Source organism: Rattus rattus, chromosome 10, assembly GCF_011064425.1.
Source record: "Rattus rattus isolate New Zealand chromosome 10, Rrattus_CSIRO_v1, whole genome shotgun sequence".
NCBI lineage: Eukaryota > Metazoa > Chordata > Mammalia > Rodentia > Muridae > Rattus > Rattus rattus.
The window spans coordinates 78,706,002-78,724,825 of record NC_046163.1 but is presented as its reverse complement, the minus strand read 5'-3'; the positions used below and the strand labels follow the sequence as shown (position 1 = coordinate 78,724,825).

General features: G+C 37.9%; 1 protein-coding gene across 2 annotated transcripts in view; it reads right to left on the bottom strand.

Annotated features, from left to right (window-relative positions):
* Cr2 (complement C3d receptor 2) overlaps window positions 1-17,970 on the bottom strand; it is a 31,553-nt gene extending 13,583 nt beyond the window's left edge. Inside the window, exons 1-13 of one of the 2 annotated variants that reach the window (XM_032915210.1) lie at window positions 17,913-17,970; window positions 12,007-12,186; window positions 10,707-10,806; window positions 10,293-10,378; window positions 9,373-9,771; window positions 7,273-7,449; window positions 7,087-7,189; window positions 6,358-6,443; window positions 4,508-4,897; window positions 2,611-2,799; window positions 2,430-2,529; window positions 2,104-2,186; window positions 1,139-1,546 (exon numbers count right to left, since the gene is read on the bottom strand). In XM_032915210.1, the coding sequence (XP_032771101.1) occupies window positions 1,139-1,546; window positions 2,104-2,186; window positions 2,430-2,529; window positions 2,611-2,799; window positions 4,508-4,897; window positions 6,358-6,443; window positions 7,087-7,189; window positions 7,273-7,449; window positions 9,373-9,771; window positions 10,293-10,378; window positions 10,707-10,806; window positions 12,007-12,186; window positions 17,913-17,970 (2,359 nt within the window). The remainder of the gene's footprint in view (window positions 1-1,138; window positions 1,547-2,103; window positions 2,187-2,429; window positions 2,530-2,610; window positions 2,800-4,507; window positions 4,898-6,357; window positions 6,444-7,086; window positions 7,190-7,272; window positions 7,450-9,372; window positions 9,772-10,292; window positions 10,379-10,706; window positions 10,807-12,006; window positions 12,187-17,912) is intronic. The other variant, XM_032915211.1, reaches the window with a different exon arrangement.
* Window positions 17,971-18,824: the final 854 nt, after the last annotated feature.

Here is an 18,824-nt window from a genome sequence, read left to right as displayed (position 1 = left end):
TGCCTTTGCTTCCTACATTCTCGGACTAACGGTAATGAACCACCAAGCATTGCCTTAAAATTAGAATATTTTATTAGCACTGTGCAGAATGAGTTTCATTATGACACTTTCTATATATACTATAACATGATAATATTCATACTCTTGATTTCCTCTCCTATTGTTTCTTTTCTCCTGTCTAAAAAGTGTCCCCTCTCCACTGGAAAAAGGATTCCACAAGCGAAAACATGTATTTGTTTTTCTAAGTATAGCTATTTCACTTTACATGATGTTCTACAATTCCATGTATTCTCTTGCAAAGATATAATTTCATTCTTTTGACTGAGTAAAACTCTACTATGTGTGTGTATGTATATATGTATATATATTTAACGATGCATTTGTTAAAGGATGCACATGTTAATTTCAGAACTTGACTTTTTAAAATTGCCTTTTCCCTGTTTCTTGTGGGAAGTGTGCACGTTTGTATATGTGCACTGTCATGTGTGGGGTGCAGGTGCATATGAGTCCTCAGTCAGATGTCAGGGATCATTCTCAATAGCTCTCCCATCTTTATTGAGGTAGAGTCTCTCAACCAATCCAGATCACAACGTTATGGCTAATGTCAGTTCTCATTTCTTACTCATCTTTTTTTTTATACGCAGGCTGGCACTAATCTGTTTGGCTCCTGTTTGCTGTAACTCACTGCCTATTCCCCCAACTCTGTCTTTTACTTTCTTTTAAAGATAGGATTTTACTATGATCTCAAATTCACAATCTTCTTGTATCAGTCTCCCCAAAATAGCATTTTTGGCATATGCCATTACACCAGATTTTCTCCTCCGAAGAAACCATCTTAGAAGACTTTATGGAATATTTTAATATACTCTCCCAGGTGAAAGCTTTGTTAGCTGTCCTTTTTAAAATGATTGTTAAGACAAACAAGAGGTTTTACTTTCATATTTTCTAAAGAAATGGACAACTTAGTAAATTGTGGTGAATATTCCATAGTGCTGAGAGGGTGATATGAACGCCTTCTTTATAATTTGTATCTACAACCATGACTAAAAGTATAGGCACTAAAAAGGCCCTGTGTAAAGTCCATAGACCCTTCCTCTCACTTTTTGAAACGACTCATCTTTGCATACGAGGCACCTACCCTTTTCACACACTGGTACCGGTGGCTTCCATGTGCCCTGGGCACTGCATCGAATTCTCCTGCTGCCCTTCAAGGTGAAGCCAGGTTCACAAGAAAATGCCACAGTGTCATTATATGAATAACTCTCTTTCAAAATAGATAATATTTGCCCCCTATTAATCTGGGGTTGTAGACACTGAACTTCAGAAATTGAAAGTTTACAGTACGGAGCAGGGCCACTCCAGATCCCAGTCTTCTCACTACTGTTGGTACAATGAATAGTCTTCTCTCCGATAAGAGTGAAGTTCACTCCTTTCTCTGGGCTTGGGTCACACGTGTAGGTAACATTGCTTCCATATGGTACATTTCCTGAAAGTCTGCCTGAATGTCTTCCATTAAGAACAGGTGGAGGTGGTGGGCAGAGAATTTCTAGAGATGATAAAGGACAGTGATTTCTGAAACTGCTTGAGTTGTTCAGTGAGCAAATGCAATATAATTACAAGTGTGGTTTTAAAAATTTATTTTTGAATCCATCTCCTTTGCTGATGTCTTAGTTCTAATTACCAAATACACAATCTTATTTATATTTATGGCTCATGGTCCCTTACCAAGATCATGTATCTCTGGGAGAAAGAAGAGCCGCCAAGTTTACTTTAGTTAAGGACACAGCTAAAAGGTAACTGAAGGGTGTTATGATGCAGACCAGACCCTTAAACCCTTAAGATTTCTAGGTTATTGGGTTTTTTATTTGTTTTTTGCCGTGAATCCATTTATCTTTATATCTATCTATCTATCTATCTATCTATCTATCTATCTATCTATCTATCTATCTATCTATCATCTATCTATCATCTATCCATCTATCATCTATCTATCTATGTATCTATCTATGTTTATAGGAAAAAAGTACATGCTTATAGGAAAGCCAAGGACATGGCGTGTGTGAACCTCTGTATTTTCTTGCAAACCACTGTTGTCTTACCTACCTTTACATACTGGCTTTTTGGTCCAGACGGCTTTCTGTTCAACAATTACACACTTACTAGAGGGTTGTCCTTGTAACTCGTACCTGGAGACAGGGGTTAGAATTTGGTACTATTAGGCAGTTTGTGCTGTAAAACTGGCAGGCTTGACTTCAACTCTACGAAGAGTCCACTTAATCTGCACAGTTACTCTTTTACCAGTATTCTCTTTCACCGCTATATTTCAGATTATTCCAGACTCATCCATGCTCTTTCTGTAGGCTTCATGGTTCACAGCAGGCACATATAATCCAAGAACATTAAATTTTACAGAATCTGCTGATACTCACCCTTCATTACAGGAGAAGTACACAGTTGTGCCAACCCGAAGACTCGGAGGCTCTTTTACCTGCCCATTGGGAAGCTTTTCTGGACGTTCACACTTGGCCTCTAAGAAAAAGATGGCAAGAATTATAAATAAACCATAGCCTTCATCAGGTCAGCCTCAAATAGAGAGTAAATTTAAGGTACCTTTGCATGTTGGGATGACATCATCCCAGGCTCCTGAAGATAAGCACTTGATTGTCTTTTTTCCAACAAGCAAATAGCCAGGTTCACAACTGTATGTCACAGACAACCCCGCAGCAAACTTTTCAACATGCTGTCCTGTGTGGTGTCCATTATGAATCGTTGGAAGTGATGGGCACTCCAGAGGGAAATCTTTATACATACACAGAGGGGGAAAGCCATCAATCAGATGATACATGCTTCTAACTCTAGCTAGGGAGGTAGCATTCTGTGGTAACCAGTCATCATCAACTTCCAATTCATTCTCAAGCAGATGTGGCTTCATTATTTCCATTCATGCAAAAACAATTACAATTTGGGGATGGTGACTATGGGCCCACTAGTTAGCCCTGCTTGCTGTGTAACTGTGTAAATCAGGCTATCTTTTAACTCAAGATCCACCTGCTTTCTGCCTCCCAAGTGTGGAGACTAAGAGTGTACCATCATACCCAGCTTTATTGTGCCAATTTCTTCTTTAATTATATTATGTGAATTACTTTTGCCTTGAGAAAAATTTCAGTTTCTAGAAAGGTTCACCTTAAGGCCTATAATTCAGAGGATTATCCTGACAGACATTACTAATACAGTTTTTTGGTATCTTATTTATAACATGTATATAAATATGTACATTATGTTTAACACACATACTATTCTAAACTCCATTGCATTCCATAATGTCTTTCATGTATCTCCATTTTAATATATATATATATATACATATATATATATAGAGAGAGAGAGAATCACCTAAATCTTTAACAGTTGTTTTCCATAGATAATCCATTTTGAAACTATCTTAAAAGACACTTTCCTCTCAGACTGTCCTTTTATCTATGGTTAGTTAATCTACTGATATAAAGTGAAATAAATATAATTTGTGGTACTTGTGATTGAACTAGGCAAGCACTCTGTCATTGCGTTATATCTACAATCCATTTTGTTAATTTTTATTTTGCTACAAGGTCTGGCTAAATTACCCAGGCAGGTTTTAAAATTACAGAGTGGACAGGCAGGCCTTGAACTAATAACACTCTTACTTCAGCCTACTGAGAAGTTGAGATTGCATTTCTGTGTTACCAGGCCAGAGAGAATCATACTTATAAACAATATAGTATTCCTAAGTTCTCTGACCTATTTAGAATTTATCAAATTTTTCTTTATTAAAATGTTATAGTGTAATTTTGTCAAATACTGACAATTTCTATACTTGCAGAATTAAACTTTGAATTTAGATTCATTAACAATATAAACCAATTGAAGTGAGAATAAAACATTTGCAGTAGTCCCTATTTTTAAAGTTAGTTGACTTGAAATGCTACAGCCTAGGAGATGATTCGAATAAAGATTCGATCACTTGTGAACATGTTTGCAGCAGCCACAGAGCAGGTCATTGTTTCTGACTACAGTAAACAGATATTAACAGATGAATCTTAAATCCATTGGGCATATTTTTGCTCCCAGATTCCAAATTTCCCACAGTCACCTGATTCCCACCCTTAGAAGCAAGGATGCTATGCTCAGTTAAAATTCCCTTAATTATTTTAAACTCTTTCACTTGGTTGATTTGTTTCAAACAAATAGTTAGAATCCCTACAACCAAGAAAAAGCTGAAAGCCATCATTTTCCTTGTTCACTTGCTATTCTATCCCAGCGCATGTCTCTGCAACTCAGAGACCCCATACAATTCTTCCATCAGGAGCAACAAATAGTCTGCCCATAAGTGGAAGGCCATAGTCCTCAGTGAGGCTTTACTTCCCCTCAACGCTCTCTCGGCATGGCCCTTGATATAGCTTTGCTTCCACACTCAATGCTCTCAAAGCTGGCAGACCCCAGAAACCTGACAAGCTTTAATCCTACTTACCACTCTCACAGACTGGCAGGGGTGTTGGTCCCCACATTTTATTTGCCCGGCACCAGACAGTTTTGCTCCCTTTCATGGTGAAGTTGGCTTTACAGGTAACTGTCACAGAATCACCATGTTTGAATGGTGGTCTAGATCCTGGATTTATGATTCCCCCTGGTACTACGGGTTTTGAGCAAGCAGACATTTTATTCCAAGGTTCACATATAGGTGTAGCTTTGTCCCAGGTGGCAGTCACTTGATCTTTACTTATACAAAAGATAGCCTTTTCTCCAATGAGGCGATATCCAGGTAAACAAGTGTACCTCACAACCGTTCCAGGAAGTATGGGAAGAGAATAATAGAGTTTCCGAGTATTGTTTACTTCAGGAGGAGGGTCACAAGAAAGCTCTGAAAAGTAGAGAAGAGACAAAGTAGGCATACTGATCATTTAAAAATAAATAAATGAAAATTTCAAGAATAGATCAAATCACTTTTCCAGAAATATATTTAGAAATCAATTGTTTTGGTATGGTTTTACTTTTAGTTTGTTTCCAAATGCCTAAACTCTTACCTCTCTTGATCCTTAGCAAAGAAATGAATATAAATCACCTTAATCAGACAACAAGGAAATAGAATTGGTCTCAAATCCATCTAACATGTAGTCTCAGGGATGATTTTCATAGTTCTTACTCTAAACAATTTTAATAAGCAAAAGGCAAGCTTAAAATATGTTAATAATGACATGCTAATCGCATGTCGGATGTCAGCAAAGACTGTTGACGTTTGTGCTCAATAGCCATGATTTCAAATCCTCGCTGTCATTCAATAGTTGTATGACCTTAGGCAAGTCCTATCTCCTTCAGCTTCAGGGTCCCAGTCTATAGGGTAGTCCAGGTTCCATAAAGTACGGTAAGAATACAGTGAGACAAGAGCATGTGGATGAGCAGTCAGAATACCCGAATACCAGCTCCTCAGTGCCTGCTTGAGACACACAGCCAGCTGGCAGGTAGCATAGTCACATTAGACACAGTCGCCAAAGACACTGCAGCCCCATTACAAGTCCCGTGATCCCTTAATGCCAGAGTCCTTTGAGAAACCATAGAAATGATGTTTTGAGTAATGATCTCATATTCTTTACGTATCCTAGTGGCATGAAAGAAATTGTTAACAGCTACTATGACACATACGCATCTTTTCTGGGAAATAAAGGAAAAGTTGTCCTGGAGTGGGTCTATCCTAAAAGTTGTTGCCTGTGTGTGGGAAGTGTTCTCAGCTGGGCTGCCTGTCTGGCCTCAGTGGGAGAGGATGCCCCTCGCCCCACAGAGATGTGATGTGCCAGGGTGGGGAGACACCCAGAGAGACTTTCACCCACTCAGAAAAGAAGGGGCGGGGGGAGGGTTGTGGGATGGGGTGACTGGGAGGGAGGCAGTGAGCAGATGTAAAATGAATAAGCAAAAAATAAATAAATAAAAATAATTAAATTTAAAAAAAGAAAAAATGTTGTCAGTGTCTGCATTTCATTAATGTCCACTTGGTAGTAGGTAGAGCTCTTCAGTACAAGACATGACATGTAAAGGCACAACCAGTGTTTTATTATACTAGAAAGAGCTATGCTTAGGTTTGATACAGGTAGCTTTCCAGAGCCTTTATTATTTTATTTATAGGATCACAACCTAGTACGTTAACCAGTGAGCAAATGTATTGCTTTTTCTGCATTTTAAATAGAAGACAGTGGCAATTTGTTTAAAGTACGTAATTGGGTTAGGGTAATCCCTAACCCTAACCCTGATTTATTGTATTTAATAACTGTATGGAAATACAGAGTCAAGAGACAAGATACATATTTGATATTTTTATTTTCTACTCACGTTCACAGACAGGAAACTTATTATTCCAGATTACTGTCTCTCCTTCTGGAACACACTGACTAGAAGATTTGCCCTTTAACTGGAACCTTAAACAATAAGGAGCAGCAAATCATCACTAGAACAAACCACTTTTCAATTACACAGCGTGAGTCACTTCTCTCATGTGTTCATGGGGTGGGATGTATTTAAAAATATTTCTGGCTTAAGAAAAAGCTCACAATTACTTGTGAATCTGCTTCACTAAACAATCAATAATGGATAAAAGCATACTAAAACTGCTTTCTTTTGAATTCTCCCTCTCCTTTTTGGCACCCAAATGACAAGACAATCTTGATCATCTTCAGGAAAATGGTCTCAATTCATATAGAGAAAATAATGAAGACCTTGATCCCAAGTTTACTTCAACAAGTCTCACTAAACCCAAATTTTATATTCATTTTCCATAACAAGAGTCTTAGTTTGTGAACCAAAACTTTGCATTTCCAGATGATGAAATGACAATTCCCACTTTTGCTGGTCAAGCACAAAATATATACATGTGAAAAAATAAAAATAAAAAGGATTTGGTTGATGATGAAAAAATAAAAATAAAAAGGATTTGGTTGATCAGAAAAGATCAAGAAAAGTAAAGAAAATAAGACAGTAAAAATTTAAAGTATCTTCAGAACTCATACTTTGCAAATCATTACGGAAAAACAAGCAGTGCAGGACCTATCAGTTCAGACTCACCCTAGGTCACAAACAAAGGAGACCTCTGCCCCAAGATGGAGATTATGGGGAACAAGCACACGGCCATTGAGAAGTTGGTTTGGAATGGCATCACATGATTTCACTAGGAAAGAAAAGAGAAGGCTTGCACATGAAGAGTCAGGAAACAAATGAGTTTCCTTTGAACAGAGCTAAAGCTCTAGGCACCTTCACATGTTGGGACTGAAGGGCTCCAGGCTCCCAAGGGTGTACACTCCACAAGGTTAGTTCCAATGAGAGTATATCCAGGTTCACAGCTATAGGACACTTTTTGGCCAACAGAAAAGAATTCCTTATCCTTTTCATTATAATCACCATGGAGGATATTTTGAGGTGGTAGACATCCTGAGGAAAAAACAGGACCAGAAAGTCCTCTTATTTCTTCAATAAGAACTGTATTCTTTATCACTTATGGCTACCTACTCTCCCACAGTAAGGCAGAGAGGGTGGGGTTAATATTTCCTTCTCTAATGTATCAGACTCAGAAGGACATGTGTCTATCCGCTTTCTCTGTTTTGATCCATTCCAGGAAACACTACTCTCAATTCATTTTTTTCCACTTATTAAACTAAAAACTCTGAGATGATATCCTTCCACCAATAGAGTAAATAAGGAACCAAACACATACTTTCCCCACTCAAACCTACCATATCCTTTTTGCTCCAAAAAAAAAAAAATCAAAGTTAATGAAGCTTTGTTGCTTTTAGGCAGATAATTCACAGTAAGAATAAAAGGAGAGAATGGGAGACACAGGCTCCTGATAGCTACCAGTTTTCTTCCACAAAATTACATTTCAGTGTCAAGATGATGTCTACAAAATTTTGAATCGTTTTTTTTCTTAGCCAATTCCCTCTATAAATACGGCTAATACAAGGGAGAGTTTATTTTGCCCTCATTTAAATAAAATGAAATCATTAAAAACTCTAATGATCAATTTTTGTATTGTGTTTTAAAGTTACTTTTATTCTTTAAAGAATGTAATCCTATATATTTATGAGATACCATGTTATATTGTGTAATACAAAAATAAGGGTAAGTATATCTGTCTTCTGAACTCATTATCCCTTTGCAAACTTTCAGACTCCTTTATTCTAGATTTAAAATATATATACAAACAGCAGTAATTCTACCGTTTAAAGGGACATCAATTTATTTTTTCTATCTAATCTGACTTTTATCTGCATTCTTAATAGCATTTGCTATATTGTGTAATGGAGGGGATTTTATATGTGTAGAAGTGGGCCAGGTCTTCATGCTTACATGTGTGTGTATGTGGGGGTGTATGTCATATGCATATAGAGGAGATTATCTTGTTTTATGAGACAAAGGTTCTTAGTGGGAACTGTGGCTCACCAACTAAGCTAGACTGGTTGGTCAGTAAGCCTTAGGAGCCTGTCTCTGTTCCTTCTAACTCCGGGGTTAGAAGCACTTGTCCCCACACTTGGCTTTTCACATAGGCTCCATGATTAAATTCAAGTCTTCATGCTTGTACAACAAGCACTTTATACACTGAACCATCTCTCTAGTTCTATTTTTTTTGATGAGTCATTTTAACTGAAGAAAAGTCATACATCATTGTGGTTTGATTTGCATTTCCCTGATGATTAGTAATCTTAGCCATTTTGCCATATATTTGTTGTCCATTTTATTTTATTTTTGAGAAATTTTTAATATCCACTTCGATGTTGAATTTCTTTTGTGCTATTAAGTTCTTTCAGTTCCTTATACATGCTGAATATAATTCCTTGTCAGGTGTATAATTTGGAAATACTTTCTACCACTCTGTATTATTCTCTTTATTTCATTGCTTCATTTGTTGTAGAGAAACTTTTTATTCTATGTAATACCATTAGTCTATTTTTGCCATTGTTTTCTATGCTTTTAATGGTCTTATCCAAATCATGTTGACTATTTCAATGTTCTTAAGTATTATACCTATTTTCTTCAAAGAGTTTTATGTCTCATAATTTTGCTTTAAAACATTCCAATGTTTTCCTAAAAGTGTGCTATACTTTTTTCTTACAATTATAACACTGTTCCAGAATGAAATAAAATCCCCATCCCTTTAACAGTTAGAGACAGCCCCCCCCCCATAATCATGGATTGGTAAAGCTAATAGATATTACTTCTAAAGTTTACTTTCAAATTTTTGATCCTAGAAATCCAGCCACATATTCCTTCTATTCTTTCAATAGTAGGTACCATGTATTTATTCTGCAAAACCTCTACTTTTATTTATAGATACCCAAAGTTTCAGGCCCAACTTACCCCTGAAGCATGTTGGCAGTGGAGGGCTCCATTTGCTGTCTGGCTGGCACCACACTATACTGCTGCCTTTCATGATAAAGCCAGACTTGCACTTAAACATTACTGTATCGTTTAAGAAGAAGGAGGGTTTAAATCCAGACTCCACATCTCCATTTTCAATTTCTGGCATTGGGCACTTGACTCTAGCAATACACTGGGGAGGTGGACTGTTCCAGATGCCAACTTGATTGTCTTTGCTGGTACAATATATTGACTTCTCACCCACCAGATCAAACAGTTTTTCCCTATTCTTTCCAACATGGCAATAATAAGTTGCTACCATCCCATAGAAAAAGCTGTCTCTACTGCTGCTTTGGAAGTATCCATTGGAGATGGCTGGAGGTGACTCACAAGGAATCACTTTTGGAGAGAAATAGTTAAGAAAAGAGAGAAGGCATTGGAATGTTACATTTTTGAAAATGTAGTCTTCATTCCCACAAACAGAGCTTAATCTTTACAACTTATATATAATATTCGAAGTCAGTATTCTAATCTAAGTGAAGAATAATCCAGAAAGGAAAATAAATAGAACCAGCTGATTAAAAAGTCAGAAGGGTATGACCTCAAAATACGGAGACTCTGGCAAAATAGACTTCTTGGGGTGAACTATTTTGAATGGTTACTTTTGTCAGTGTGTAATCTAATGAATATTTTAAACTTAAGAATCTACTCACTATTAAATAACATCATAAAATAATATTAATTGAAAAGTGTGATAGAATCAGAAGTCATGGAAGAAAATCAGTAAGAGCTGGGTCCACAACAACCCAAACCAAGTAAAACTTCCCAAGCACTCATTTTTATGTGCAGATGCCCAATTTCCTTTTAGAAGGGGATAAGAGAAATGTAGTCGGATGCTATAAAAAGATCATTTTACTCACATTCACAAATAGGCACACTGTTATCCCACATGACAGTATTGTCTGATATAATACAAGTAGCAGATGAATCACCAATGAGTCGATATCTAGAAGCAAAGAGGTGACTCATCATATCCCAGTTACACTTACACTTTAGGAAAGCCTTAAAGAATGAGAAAAGGTAGGATATTATGTAATATACGGTAAAATAATGATAGAGAAGGACTTATATAATAAACTCAACAGTATAGCCAGATGAGATCTGACTTCCTAGTAAATAGCACCGGAGACTTAAAATTGAAGAAGGATAGCTTTATCCTCTTTCTCTCTAGGGGTCCTCTTCTGAAACAGGTCAAAGAGACCTGTATTCACTCATATTAAAAGTTTTTTTAATTCAGTGCCCATGAATCCTGCAAAAGCATCCTGCCTACTCACCCTTTATTACAAGAATACGTAATTGTTGACCCAAACGTGATACCAGTGTTTATATGCACAGAACCATGGAGGGGTTCTTGAGGATTCATACATGGTTTACCTACAAGGGAAACAAAACAGGATTTGGGGCTGGGATTAAGAAGGCTTTATGTGTTTTCTATTAAATTCCCTAGCTAGATTTGCTGGTGAAGTTGCATGTTCTTTCTCAAAGCAATTTTTATGATTTGTAAAATGTACATTTTCTCAAGAAGCAGTCGATTTTTGAGCGCTGTTTAAAACCTATTGTTTATGTTTCTGTACATGGAGGAAAACTTATTTGTGGTCAATTCTAACTTAAAAGCCTCCATTTTTTCTCTTTATTAAATTCTATTAGCTAAAGGCATCATCTACTAAGTCTCCTGTATTAAAAACCCACAGTCCCCAATTCTTTCCTATAAATTATCCTCTAATTCTTCTTTTAATTCAATTAGCTACAAAATTTTAGTGCCTGAATTCCAGAATCTCTCTCCAAACTCATTATTTTGGCATTTCTATAGTTTTACTGGATTGCTGAGAGGCAAAATTTATCTTTCTAATGCTGTCTTGGCTTGGTCTAGTACCTCCTCCATAGATGGCATGTGTTTCCTTTTTACAATATAATTATGGCCATGCCATACTTCTCACTTACAAGTCCATGATTATTTACCACTATTCATGGGAGAAAGTATACAATCTTATATTTGCTCAAACCATATTGACATTTTTCCAAAGGTATTTCCTCCGTAGTTTTGCCCTCTGCCAAGAAGACCTCAGTTTCCCTAATTCTCTCAAATAGCATATATTTTTCTGTGGTTGACTATCAGTTTACTTCTATTACTAAACAACATTATGGAGTCTGGGACTGTATTTGAGTGATAGATAACCTGTGCAATTCCTTGTGTTCCACTCTCGCTGTGAACTATGTGTGTGCAAATATTCTTGTTCCTTACAAGAAGCACTTTCTACTGATTCACACATTCTAAATAATAAAAACGATTTATTGTATTGAATGTAGTAAGAAATGAGATAAAACTAATATTCTTTTTTATACAAACATCTAATCTCACTCTAACATAGAAATCACAGAATGACGTCATAAAGACAATAGCTTAAACCGTGGTGGTGACTTACACACTAGCACTCAGAAAACTTAGAAATTAAAGAAAACAGATTGGTATGTATGCCATGACACACTAATTTACTGGTCTTTTGTCTGGAAAATGACAGACTGTCCTACACAGATAAAGTGATAAAACCAAATATGGCTTGCAGAAGTACTCACGTTTACAGAACTGCTGAGCGTCTGACCACTTGGAGGTTTCTAAGCAGGTGATAGTAAATGACTTTCTAAAGTACCCAGGGAGGCATTTGTATTTCCAAGTTGTTCCAACGGCAAACTCAGACTTATCACTCACAACAGTAGGCTTAGCAAAAGAATACTTTGGCAGCAACTTACACTGACCTAGAAATAAGGACCACAGAAATATCAAAGCTGAGAAGAGCTAAAGCTTCTCTGCTTCTCTCTTGTCACCAATTATTCTAACAAATTTGATCATTAGAAGTAATATTGTTTGGAGATATATTGTCTGAAAAAAATCCTAATTTCTGTCATTAAAAACTGTGGGTGGATTGCTTGGTTTTTGTTTGTTTGTTTTTTTTCCCCCACAGTATGGTCAGAAAAAATAAGAAACACATGTAGAACTTCAGGAATAAGTATATAGAACTTAATATAAGACACAAAAGTAATAAAGGAAAATGAAGGAAGAGCCCTGTGAGACAGCAGCATACGAAAGCACTTTCTAAACCGTTGCTTTCTCCAGGTGCTCAGGAAGTACCACGACAATTGATGAATGAGACTTCATGAAATTACAGAGCATCTGCACAGCCGAAGAAAAGAAAGTGAAGATACAGTCTTCAGAGCGGGGGAATATCTTTGCTAAATATATATATATATATATATATATGTGTGTGTGTGTGTGTGTGTGTGTGTGTGTGTGTGTGTGTGTATGAATGATTAGTATCTAGAGTATATAAGGAAATAAACACCCCAAACCCTTCATAAATAAATGAGCTGGTGGAATGAACATTCCGTTCTCAAATGAAGTATAAATGTTCAATAAACATTAAAAAACTCAGCCTCACTGATCGTCAGAAAAATGAAAATCAAAACTAGATTAAGATCCCATCTCACACTAGTCTTCATTAAGAAAACAAGTAACAACAAATGCTGGTAAGGATACAGACCAATTTTATATTGCCAATGAGGATGTAAACCAGTTCAGCCACCATGGAAATCGGTCTGGAGATTCTTTAACAAACTGAAAATAGATCTGCCACATGATCAGCTATAGCACTTGTCAATATTTACCCAGAAGACTCCAAGCCAATATATCACAGATATATTTGCACATCCATGTTTATTGTGGTTTTATTCACAACTCATGGCCAGCAACAGAATAGATTAAGAAAATGTGCTCTATATACACAATGGAACTTTTTTTAAGCTATAAAGAAGAATAAAGTTATATTGTTTGTTAGAAGATGGATGAAACTGGAGATGATAATATCAAGTGCATTGTCAATTTTCCTGTCTCATATATATTTGAAAGTAGCAGTAAACTGTCTGGAGAACAAAGGGGATTAATGGGAAGGGAGAAGATTAAGGGGGGAGGGCAGTAGGTAGTATATGCTCTCAGTACACTGTATAGTTGCATGAGAATGGCCTTGTATAACCCCAAATAATAATAATAATAATAATAATAATAATAATAATAATTCTATACAATACATTGGGGTGGGAAGAAGGTTGTGTCCATTATTTTTACCAGTTATTTCCTGATCATTGTCACATATACTTGATAGAAATAACTTAACGGAGGGGAGAGTAGTTGCCTCATACTCCAGGGTACACCATTGGTCATAGTAGAGAAGGGAGATGACTGAACCGGCTTGGTCTGAGGGGGAAAGGACCTGCAACAGCTGCTGGCTACATGATATCAACTAGGAAACAAAAGGCTTGGCTGGAAGTGGGGAAAGGAATATAACCTCCAGGTTCTACAAATCAATCGTAGACCAAATATTCAAATGAGCACATGGGAGATTACATTTAAACAATAATAGACAAAATAAAAACAAAAATACCCTCTCTGGTTTTAAAATAAAAACTAGAAGTATATAAGTAAAAATTACCTCTAAAAGGTTTTATTTCTTTGAAGATTTTATTTTATTTCACGGCTAAGAATGTTACACATATGTGTATATCCACTATATGTATTCGGGGCCTGCAAAGTCCTGACTGAGGTGATAGATCGAGACCCTGGAACTGGAGACACAGGTGCTTATGAAGTACCAGGTGGGTGCTGGGAACCAGACCCTGCCCTCTGCCAGAGCAACAGTGCTCTAACTACTGAGCCATCTCTCAGTCCTACAAATTAAAATCTTATAATAGAAACATTTTATCATGAGAAATTAAAGTGCCACAGAGATCTTGTAAAATCAAAATTACTTTAATTGATTTATATAACTATCCTAATCACTAAAGTTTAGCATATAGAGGAAAACATATTTATTCTTCATTGGGCTTGTTTATTTATTATTTATGGCTTTATAAGATAAGGTCTCACTATATAACCTAGGCAGACTTGAACTTGGAGTCCTTCTGTCTCAGCCTCTCTAGTACTCTACTTCTCATTACATTTGTTTTCCTATTTTAACAAACTGGAGTAATGAAACCCCAAAATAGCTAGTAAAAGCTTTCTGATGTATCAAAGAACTTGTCATTAGCAATGAAATAAAGGCCATTGCAACATCCATACACTTGGGAGTGCCTCTTGAAAAGTAATTTCCTATATAGGAGTGAAGGCTCACATTTTATTTGCAGAGATCCAGAAGTTCACTCTTATTCAATTCAGAGGAATCTAGACAAAAGATGCCAATCTGTGGAACCCTACAAGAGTAGAAATATACCTGAAAATTTACAGATTTTAATTTTTCCCATAAAAGTGTGAGGCTGGTACAGGTGGTGGCCAACTGACTTAAAGACATTCATGGAGCTCCCACGGCTGCAGCCAGATCAGTCTTCCTCTAACTCCGTGCTTCTACTAGGGAATTGAAAAAGAGCCACTACTGTTAGGAGCCAGATATTACTGTAGTTCCTCTTTTGTAATTCTTTAGTTTCTCCCATTAATTCCCACCAATGTTCCCCAACTACATACTCCATAAAAAAGAGCAAAAAAGACTCTAAGAAAACTGAAGGTTTAGAAACAATGAAGATAGAGGCTGGAGAGACGGCTCAATGGTTAAGAGCACCGACTGCTCTTCCAGAGGTCCTGAGTTCAATCCCCAGCAACCACATGGCGGCTCACAACCATCTGTAATGGGATCTGATGCCTTCTTCTGATGATTCTGAAGACAGCTACAGTGTACTTATATATAAAAAATAAATAAATCTTTTTGAAAAAACAGTGGAGATAGACTTCACATAAGACTTCTACCAGTTACGGAAAATATCATCCTGAGTGAGCTAACCCAATCACAGAAAGACATACATGGTATGCACTCATTGATAAGCGGCTATTAGCCCAAATGCTTGAATTACCCTAGATGCCTAGAACAAATGAAACTCAAGACGGAGGATCAAAATGTGAATGCTTCACTCCTTCTTTAAAAGGGGAACAAGAATACCCTTGGCAGGGAAGAGAGAGGCAAAGATTAAAACAGAGACTGAAGGGACACCCATTCAGAGCCTGCCCCACATGTGGCCCATATATATACAGCCACCCAATTAGACAAGATGGATGAAGCAAAGAAGTGCAGAAAGGTAGATCGCTCCTGAGAGACACAGCCAGAATACAGCAAATACAGAGGCGAATGCCAGCAGCAAACTACTGAACTGAGAATAGGACCCCCGTTGAAGGAATCAGAGAAAGAACTGGAAGAGCTTGAAGGGGCTCTAGACCCCACATGTACAACAATGCCAAGCAACCAGAGCTTGGGACTAAGCCACTACCTAAAGACTATACATGGACTGACCCTGGACTCTGACCTCATAGGTAGCAATGAATATCCTAGTAAGAGCACCAGTGGAAGGGGAAGCCCTGGGTCCTGCTAAGACTGAACCCCAGTGAACCAGACTGTTGGGGGGAGGGCGGCAATGGGGGGAGGGTGGGGATGGGAACACCCATAAGGAAGGGGGGGGGAAGGGGATGTTTGCCCGGAAACCGGGAAAGGGAATAACACTCGAAATGTATATAAGAAATATTCAAGTTAATAAAAAAAAAAAAACTAAAAAAAGACTTCTACCAGTTACTCTAGTCAGATAATAATCTGTGATTATTAAATGCAAATAAGGACAGAATTAAATTATCTTCTACAGTATGAGAAAACATCTAAATTCATAAGACTCAACAATACAGACCAAGAGAGATACAAGATCTGAAAACTACAGAAGAGGAAACTTTATAATATGACTTTCTATGCTAAAATGAAGTAAGAACCACACTTTCTGCGCGAGGGTTAATGGAGGTCTCACCTGTAGTGAGGACACCTCACACGGTATTGAAACTGCCCACCTCCCAGGCCGCAGTACACACTTTCCAGAGATCGGTTTCTCCTCCAGTCAGAGAAGGAAAGGGAGCAGGTGAAATGTTTCACAGCTAAAGGCACTGCTGACAAACCTGATGACCAACTGAGATAAATCCCTGGAACCCACATGGTGAAAGGAGAGAGCTAACTCCTATGACTTGTCTTCCGAGCTCCAAGCAATGCCATCGAATGCACACACCTCCCACACACAGGATAAAGAAATAAACACATTTATTCATTTTTCAAAGAAAAAGAATGGCTAGTCCACAAGCTATTGCATGATAGAATTTTTCCCGACAGTCTCTTCTCTCTTTTTACATCTTTGTAGCATCTGGAGTGAAGATCAGAGTAGTGACTAACACTGAAGATGATTCTGGAGGACAGGGAGCAGTTAACTATTTAGACTTAAGAGGCTCTACACAGAATATTTAGAAATCATTTGGAAGTAGATGGAGGATTTATGTGTAGGATAATTTATGGTCAGAAAATAGGAAGTAGGGAGGTCATTATTGAGAATTATCATCAAATGTCTTGATACTGGGTTTCCTGGCTATCTGATTTTTGTAAAATGAGAGTCACATGTGTTAACGTATTAAGCATAAAACATTCATTTGTCAGTGAACACGAACTAAGATCCAACCACCCCTAGAATGTATTTTCCAGTAGAAATTGTAGCAGAACTAATGCATATATTCAGACCCTGTAGCAACCAGATCCATCCTTAGCTGCTAATGACTACACTTAGTGTCAACAATCAAGTGTCAATTTCTCTGGCTCCTGATTTCTTTCACCTCCATGGGATGATGGGATGGTAGCACAGCCCATTTCTGACTTCGTTTTATATATGAGAAACTGAGGGTCGGGACTCTAATCAACTTGCCAAAATTCACTCAACTATTGAGGTTTTTGCAGTAAATGTCTTATAGCTTATTCGTTCACTACCAGAACAAATGGTATTACTTTAAAAGCAAGCCAATCTGTGAAACAACAACACACACACACACACACACACACACACACACACACACACACACACACACACACACACAACCTTTACAAAGAACACTGAGGGAGAACCCACGGAAGCACATGCCTACAGAGGTCATAGTTTTAATTCACGTTCAATGTTAAAAAGTAACGAGATGGTTTTTAAATATATATCAAGGATAAAAATTCTGAGACCCATATTGGAGAATCAGGTGTTATTCTTTTTAAAGATGGGGCAGGGGCTGCATGCCTAGAGGCACATACAGTCTGTAATCCTTGAGCACAGCCTGGGACCATTGGTGGAACTGCGTGAGCACTTGCAGAATTGCCAGGAGGCTGGGATCCAGGGAGGAAGAGAGCGAACCCCCCACACCCTACCAAACAATGCAGCAGTCACAGTCCAAAGCGCCCGTGTGTGTCTCGGCCTTCTATGGTGGTGGCCAGAAGAGGTGGGGATGCTCTGCATCTGGAGACAGAGGGGTCTCCAAAGCTGTCAGGGACAGGCAAGTATCCAGCTCGGCCCCACATCCCTGGTTTGGCCTCTAGACTTTGCGTAGGCACAAAAGTTTTCCTAGCCCTGGAGAAATTCCCGTATTTGAGCTCCCGCGCCCAGCTCACCAAGAACTCCCGGAGCGATGAGAGCGAAGAAAACCCAGAGCGAACCCAAGGCTCCCATGCCGCCGCCGCGGCCCAACCGCAGGTCGCGTTCTGTGAGCTACGCGCCCGCTGAGAGGGAAGGAAGAGGACGCGGCTGGCTGCTGGCTGTGGGGAGCCGACCCTTAAATAGCATCGGCTCGGGCGCCGCTGGGGGCTGAAGATTCGTGGAGCACATCTGCAGGTGACCAGGGGCGGAACAAGCCGGGAGGGGCGGCCCCGGGAACTCTGCAGCTTTTGGTTCAGCCTGGGTTCTGCTCAGCGCCTGGCTTTCCTATTTTTTGTTGATTAAGTAACCAAGTACATTAACTTTCCCGCCCCCAAACCCTACTTCTGAAACAAGAATTTCATAAAATGATACTCATGCCTACTGATCTACATGGTTCGTTTACCATGCTAATTTAAAGTGCTGTGTTCTTTAAACCTGTTTGGGGATTTATTCCAGTTAATTCATTTTCAAACCCCATTAACGTAATCAACTCTCAGTTAGAGAAAACTTAGTTTACTTAAAGTGGAAATTCAGGAATAACACTGCCTTGCATTGCAATCTTTTTACTCTAGTGTAAATAGTGAAATTTTTAATTTCTGTATAACTGTGAAGAGGTTTCCTTAATGTTAATATTTTAGAAATGTTACCTTTCTGTAGTTATAAAGATAGGTAAAAGTATATATTTTGACTATGCAATTGTGTTATGTAATTGTTATTTCTGATATTTTCAATAAATTACAGACAACCATCTCTTAACCGTATAAGTATTTTAATGTGTATTTCTTAAAAATAAGGACAATACTCTATAACTTTAATAAAATGATCAAATACAAGACACTAATATTGGTACAGTAGTTTTTCATAATTTTTTACTGTCTTCAAGTTTT